The 7,936-nt window shown below is 39.6% G+C and overlaps 1 protein-coding gene across 1 annotated transcript in view; it reads left to right on the top strand.

Annotated features, from left to right (window-relative positions):
• PPM1G (protein phosphatase, Mg2+/Mn2+ dependent 1G) overlaps positions 1-7,936 on the top strand; it is a 17,721-nt gene that overhangs the window by 7,234 nt on the left and 2,551 nt on the right. The window contains exons 2-5 of the mRNA XM_015588144.1: positions 5,086-5,155; positions 5,643-5,728; positions 6,069-6,201; positions 6,890-7,318. Coding sequence (XP_015443630.1) covers positions 5,086-5,155; positions 5,643-5,728; positions 6,069-6,201; positions 6,890-7,318 — 718 coding nt within the window. The remainder of the gene's footprint in view (positions 1-5,085; positions 5,156-5,642; positions 5,729-6,068; positions 6,202-6,889; positions 7,319-7,936) is intronic.

The following is a 7,936-nucleotide window of genomic DNA, read 5'->3' as shown; positions in this document are numbered from 1 at the left end:
AATGAGGAGGATAATAAAAGAATCAAAAGTATTAGGAAGAAAGATTCTAAGGCAGACATGCTTACTATGCTGGGCTGGAGTGGTCAGTGTCAAGAGTGGAGTAGTTTCTTTTGGGGAATGGTTAAGAGAGCCAAGAGATTAGGTTATAGAGATGAGTGGGAATGATAATTGAATGCCTTAAATTTCCAGTAAATTGTATGAAATCAGTCTTATATGCAGTAGAATCCATTGAAAGTTCTAGCAATAAAATGTTATATTAGGAAAATGAATTTGGCAGCTGGATTACAAGAGTCAGAGAGAGAGTAGAGGAGAGGAGTTAAAAAACTATTAAGAGTAGAGTAGTCTAGAAACAGAGTTATTAAGGAAAACTCTTCAGGACTCAGTGATGGATGGTGGAAAATAGCCAGGAAGTCAAGGAGGACCTGTAGTAGGTGTTGCCTTGGAAGAGTTAAGATTCCATTAACAGGAATGAGACCTGTAGGGGAAACTCTGATTTTTTTGGAGACTGTTGAGTTCCTGTTTACGTTTGTTAAGTTGGAGGTGAAGGGACATCCAATAGAAACAGGTAATTGGAGGTATAGAACTACAGTTCTTCACAGAACCCAAAAGAACTTTCAAGAAAGCTGACATGGTTTGTACGATTTGATTATATACAATGGCTGGAGAGAATGAAGCCTGAAAAATAGTTATTTGGATTGCTGTTAAGGTTATTGCCTGCTCTGTGAAGTAAAATTTTGAAGAAAAAGGGTTTGAAGATTAGCAGTTTAAGAGGAAATGTTAATCTAGAGAGGAGATATACTACTTTCAAGGCAGAAGTGAAGTAGAGATTAGATAAAGCTGGAGAAATTTTGAGGTAGAATAGGAGAGATGAGATAGTTCTTGAACTGTGTATGACCTTGATCTAAGTAAAGAAAGGTTAAGCTCATCTGCTAAGAGTGACAGGAGAATATCATTGATAATTTGAACAGTGTGGGAAAGGTTTATGACTGTGGTTAATATATTTAAGAGTCAATGGAGAATACAGAGAAATGCTAAATGGAAGTAGTGACCACAATCAACATGATTTCATGACATGTTATGACTACAGTACTTAGTAGCTCTGATTCAGGGGTAAAGAAAGCAGTTGGTCGGGTTATACAAGGTTGGATGAGGATTTCTAGCTTGGTCAGAGACTGTGTTGAAATACTTGGCTCTGGCTCAAAAAGGGACAAGGAGAAAGAAAGACAGGCTAAAGGTAAGGAGGATATTAACAAAGAGGTAAAGGGGAAAATTGAAGTGCTTAGAGAAAGAGAAGTTACTATTGATAATATAGATTCAAAGCCTCACCAAGAAGTGGGGGAGAAGGAAATGTAGGGTAGTTCTAGGAACCGAAACCTCAAGGCGTAAGCTGAATCTTTATGGTGGGCGTTCCTCTTTGAGAATAAGGATAGAGAAGAAAAATGTGAACCAGATGCTAAATTTCAGAGAATATATATTTATACGTTAAATTCCAGTTTACAAAGCACCTTTACATGTTTAGCATCATCCTCACAATCATCCTGTGACATTGTGGGCTATGTAGATATTCTTATTCTGTTAAAAAGGATAAAATTGAGGTGCACCAAGAGATAGCTGGTCAGAGATTGTGAGTTATATGGCAGCATGGCAACTCAAGGCCAATTCATAGGTTTGTTTTGTCGTTATTAGAATGGAACAATATGGCTTACTGTACAAAAATAAAAGTAGAAAAGTAGAAAGTAATTATTACCGAAATCTCACTCTCCACTAAGATTGATATATGATCTTCCAGACCTCTAGCATATTTATACAGGTACTTTTTTTTTCTTTTTATTACTTAATATGTTGTGAACTTATTTCCAAACTAACACATATTCATCATTTCTGACAGCTGCATATATTCCTTTGGAGGACGGATATAGCATTTGTAATGTAATCTATTTGTGGAAATTTAGATGGTTATAATTGTTTTATTATAAATAATACTGTAATGAGCATTATTATGCATATCTTTACACCCTTATTACTTCCATAAAATAAACTTTTAGAGGTGGAATTACTAGATTAAAGGACACGGACATTTAAAATTTTGATACGTCTTACCAAACTGCCCTCTAGGAAAGCTGTACTAATTTATATGCCTGTTGATAAGGATATGAGAATGGGTTTTTACTCCACTCTTATTACCACTGAATATTATTAATCTTTTTCATCCTAATTTGCAGAAAGGGATATTTTCTTGTTTTTAATGTGCATTTCTTTGATGCTGTTGAAGTTAAATACTTTTTCATATGTTCACTGAGGCACTAGATATTCTGCTTCAAGATCACACATACTCTTGTGAGAAACAGATGAGGAAGTCGAAGAGATGGTTTGAATAAAGGTGTGGGTTCAAAACAGATGGTACAGCTGTAATCTAGAGTGGCACTGAAGGATGGAGAGGGACAAGTTGATTCTCTTATTCCACTAGAAAGGAGTGGACAGATCGACTGTTCCTCATCCTCTACCCAAAAAGTGGAATTAGTTGGACTAGTTTCTTAAATTTTAGTAATATGTTTTAAAAGCATTTAATTTACTTTTGAAAAAGCTAAATATTCCCATTGTTCGGTCTTGCTTCCATCCCTTTGCACTCTCATGCCCTCCCATTTCTGTGTATCCTTGTAGTATTATAGTATTAAAAAGCAGGTATCTATCCCCATGCTTTCTCTTCTTAGGTAAAAGGCAGCTTACTAAATATATGACTCTGCACTTGGCTTTCCTTATTTAACAAAATATCTTAGAGATCTTCCATGGATTTTTTTTTTAAAGGAAAACAATATTTATGGAACAATAATTTACTAAAACGATTTTAATTTAATGTTACTTAAAGGTATACAAATACAAAATGGACATTATGCCAACAAACCATACTGCAAAATCAACAGAATTAAAATTAGTGCTAATATGACACTGAAGCTAATTAGACACAGCATAACTTAGGTAGTAACTACTGAGGTACAGTTTTTTTTTTTTTTTTAAGAGGTACAGTTTCTTAACGGGTTTAGTATGCCTATACTACACTGTGTCTCATGCCAGTTCAGTTCTCCCACTGCTTTTCTGTAATCCAACCCAGTCCTCCTTACTTTGTTCTACTTTTTCTATATGATTTACCTATTTATTGTGTTTATTTTATATATCTCTCATTAGAATATGTTTTTTATGAAGTACGAGTCTTTATTTTATTCACTGATATTTATGTACTCAGAACTCATCATGGCACATAATGGATACTCAAATTTTAAGTACTCAGAACTCATCATGGCACATAATGGATACTCAAATTTTTGATGAATGAATGAACAAATGACCCTTATTTTTTATTTTTTACGCCTACAGCATCTGGTCTTCCTAGGTGGTCTCCCATACAAGTACTAACTATATCTGACCCTGCTTAGCTTCCAAGATCAGCCATCCAGCTTGTTCAGGGTGGCATGGCCGTAGACCATGGACCATGGTTCCACTGGGGTGCAAACCCAGGACCTTCTGCATGTAAAGCGGACATGCTAACCGCTACACTATGGGACCATGTCCACAAATGAATTCTTAAGCACTTTAAAGTCTGAGAACTACTGGTAGAGGATGCTGGGGGATTAGACAATTATAAAAACAGGCAAGAAGGTGCTGAGTGTGAGAGAAGAAGAAGACCTAGTAAAATAAACCCTGGCTTAGAGGGGAGGGAGGCTATTGTGGTTGGTGGTAGAGTGTTTGGAAGAGGGGCAAGGTGACCTTTGGTCTGTGGCGCTCTCAAGATCCTGGGGATGAGGCTAAGTGGCAGTTGGCAATGACCTTAGATAGGCCATCAAGGGCCATCCATGGAAGCCCATTAGCTTTTGGAGCATTTTCTTCTGGAGACAGAAGGAAAAACAGAACTGCTTATTTTTCAATGCTCTCCTTCTTACCTTAAAATAACTTATTTTCTAGACTTGTGTAATGAAAGCATAGCCTTATTTCAGGGATAACTTAACCATTGCACTCACATTTTCTAACTACTAATACAATTAGAAATTTTAAAATGCTAATGCCAGAAAGAGGAAGGAGAACTACTAACTTACAGAAACTTTTTGTTTGTAGAAAGTACCTGAAAGGAAGGTTGGGTTGTTTTCCAAGATGGGGCAGAGCCAGCTGTGGCACATTTTTACCTGCATCTGACAGTCTTGGCTGAACTATGGCTTAGCCTGCAATATTAGTTTGGAGTGTCAGAGTTTTGTTATTAGAAAAATTTGGTCAAGCTCAGCCTTCCAACCAGAATGTTGGTGTGGCAGAACCGTTGCAAACCTCTCTTCGGTGTGCTATACCATCAGAGTGGAATGATATCTCAGTTCTGGCTTAGGGGTAGGAGAAGGGCAGGCTGATTATATAGGGTATTGTAAATTCCAGTTAATAAATCCTAAACATAGTGTAGTTTAGTAGTAGTATTTGTTGGGAAGGTATTCTTTTGTGAATATATCCTCCACCTATCCTAAGAGTAACTTCTTAGGCGAGTTCAAACTTTGAGGGAAGAAGGGAATAATTTTTATAGATGGGTTTTTTTGGAGGGGAGAAGGACGGAGGGTAAATGTATATAGCTGTACAAATCTCTAGTGCTTTCACTTAGGCAGTCTTAGAATTCTAGAAATTTTTCCAGTTCATAATGCCTCACGGTCTCATTTTGCTACCTTCCCTAACATTTTCTTCCTTGAAGTTCACTGATTTATGGAATGGGTCTGGAAGTGACTTTAAAGATCCTTTATTCTGGTTCTTCCCATAGTTGCCACAAGTCCAAAAGGGTCAGGTCTAGAGTTCCAACAGCCAAACATTCTGCCATCTAGACTGAGACTGAGACCTCTTCCTAGGTCGAGGCTGCTAGACTGCAGAGCTAGTGACCCTTCTTTCCTTTTCCTCTCCTGTACTTTTCTTAGTTTATCATTCCATCTTCCTTTCTTATTTCTAGGCCACATAGGGAAGGGTTAGTGAGATTAAGTTATGAACTTGATCCTCATGACCAGAGGTGTACAAGGAAGAATATTCTTTAACCTTGAGAAATGCTAATTATGCTCTTCTTTTTCCTAGGATGCTCACAACTGTATTCCTGAGCTGGACAGTGAGACAGCCATGTTTTCTGTCTACGATGGACATGGAGGTAACTTTAGCAAATCATATTGGTAACATTCTAACACCCCAATTCCAGATTTAACAGGGCAAGAACAGATCCTTTGTTCTTTTACTTTCCAAAGTTCTGGTCCTCGGGTAATCATTTCCTGCCTGGTGCTGTTTTTCTCCATTCTGCCATTCTTCCTTCCCAATGTATTGGTTCATAATCTCACCAGGCCTTGTTTTAATCCAAGAAGGCCTCTTTCTACATTAGCATTTATCTTTTTTTCTTTTTCACTGAAAACTAGTATATAAATGAGAAAAGACAAAGGATATGTTAATATAACCCTGAGAGAGGTGATGGTGAAGTCCATTTTCTGAATCAGAACTTCTCAAACATTGTCTTTCAGATAGCTCTGGGTTGTGCTAAGATATTCATCTCAACCCTTGGAGTTCACTCCAATATGGCATATAGATATTATATCACTTTGTATGTTTGGGGAGCAGTGCTCCAGGTGACCTTACCTTTCTTCTAGGGGAGGAAGTTGCCTTGTACTGTGCCAAATATCTTCCTGATATCATCAAAGATCAGAAGGCCTACAAAGAAGGCAAGCTACAGAAGGTCTGTCTTCCCACAATATTCATTTTTCACTTCCGTAGGCTTTCCCTTGTTTCCCAGTCCTTGGCTTTTCCTTTCTCTTTGCTACATAGCTTCTTGCTGTATTTCTTCTTAAAGGATTCTGCCTAAAACGAGTTTATTCCCATCTGGGCCATTTTAGAGCTGCTTTGTTATTCCCAGGTCTCCTAACTATTTTTTATTTATATATGAGTGTCTCGTAGTATGGCGGATCACACCCTAGTTTGCATCCCAATCTTGTAAGCAGAGTTGTATATAGGCAATTCATTTTATACCTGCTATATTTTTTCCTGCACTTGCCTCATACTATTTTGCTTTTATTTAGGCTTTGGAGGATGCCTTCTTGGCTATCGATGCCAAATTGACCACTGAGGAAGTCATTAAGGAGCTAGCACAGATTGCAGGGCGACCCACTGAGGATGAAGATGAAAAAGAAAAAGTAGCTGATGAAGATGATGGTGAGTATGGCTCCCTTGTTTGAGAAGAAGTAAACATTTTAAAGTACTATTCTTTAGTATATGTTACTATATAAATTCTAAGAGAGGATGACTTCCTAGGAACCTGGAGAGTCCTCACGTAAAAAAACCCTGTGTTCTCCAGCACCACATTTGGTTATGGAAAAGAGAAAGAATTAACCTTTGTTGAGTGCCTAGTGCTGTAGTTGTAAACATTTTTATATGCATTTTTTTTTTTTTTTTTGGTCATTGTGATGGGGTCTTTCTGATTCCTATTAATGTTTGTGTCACCTTTTTTCAAGACCAGAGCTGTCATTAGCCCCAGCAGCCAGTCATTAAGCCTGGGCTATAGGCCTAAACTAGCACTGTGGGTTTCCTAGGTCCTCAGCCAGCATAGAGCTTCCTCCAACTTATAATAAAGATTGAGAGGTGATAAGGAAAATATAGTAATTGGTGTACTTTTGACTAAAGGGGGTAAAAGACAAAGACCAAAGGAAGTCTATGGAGGCAGATGTTACTTGAGAAGGAAGCAAAGGGATGTTTTTCTGAGACTTGATAAGTGAGAGGAGCCTTAAGAGTAGGAAGTGGTGGGGAAGTTGATACTTAGGCTCAAGGGCAGTGGAGGTAGTGAGAGGGACTAAACCCATGAGGAGTCTGGCATGGGGGCGCTGATTTAGCCTCTTACCTGCAGTGGACAATGAGGAAGCTGCACTGCTGCATGAAGAGGCAACCATGACTATTGAAGAGCTGCTGACACGCTACGGGCAGAACTGTCACAAGGGTGCTCCCCACAGCAAATCTGGAGCTGGGACAGGCGAGGAACCAGGGTCCCAGGGCCTCAATGGGGAGGCAGGATCTGAGGACCCGTCTAGGGAATCTTCTTCAGAGGAAAATGGCCCCACAGCCAAGGCCCACACAGGCCTTTCCTCCAACTCGGAACGTGGGACAGAGGCAGGCCAAGGTGGTGAGCCTGGCACTCCCACTGGTGAGGCTGGGCCTTCCTGCTCTTCAGCCTCCGACAAGCTGCCTCGAGTTGCTAAGTCCAAGTTCTTTGAGGACAGTGAGGATGAGTCAGATGAGGCGGAGGAGGAAGAGGAAGACAGCGAGGTAAGGGCCTATTGAGGCAGATAGATGCTCAAGTTGCAGAGAAGGCCCGTTTGGTTGCCATCCATAGCTTTTGACTCTTCTTCTATTTTGACATTATCCCCCAAGACCCGCTATATACTAAGCTTTTCTTGAATTCATTATCTCCACCAACACAGATGCCATTAGCCCTCTTCTTTCTTTGTCGATACACTAACGAATAGATCTAGTTCTGGCCTTTCAGAATCTGTCTCCTAGAGAGAGAATAAGAAGATGGTAGGTGTTACTTTGGTTATTTGGGTATTTTCTTGGCAACTTATTTTCTGGTCATGTTGCCTGGAGGGTGTTATTTGCTGATAGCCCTGGCCTTCCCCAAGGCTTCCTGCTAGTGACTGCTGAGCCCAGTTCAGGATATCAATTATACTCATCCTAGCTTTCTCCTGCCTTCCCCAAGGCTTCCTGCTAGTGACTGCTGAGGCCAAGGTGGTGAGCCTGGCACTCCCAGTTCAGGATATCAATTATACCCATCCTAGCTTTCTCTCCTCCCCCAGATTTTACGTCATGATCATATAGTTGCATCTTTCAGTGTTTTTAGGACCTGTGTTCCGTCAGAGCCTCTTGTTTTGAGTAGTAGTTAGAGGAGGTAGGCGGGAGG

The sequence above is a fragment of the Pteropus alecto genome, unplaced genomic scaffold (assembly GCF_000325575.1).
Source record: "Pteropus alecto unplaced genomic scaffold, ASM32557v1 scaffold61, whole genome shotgun sequence".
In the NCBI taxonomy this organism is placed as follows: Eukaryota; Metazoa; Chordata; class Mammalia; order Chiroptera; family Pteropodidae; genus Pteropus; species Pteropus alecto.
Note: the sequence above shows the minus strand (reverse complement) of the source record. Positions and strands in the feature narration are given on the sequence as shown.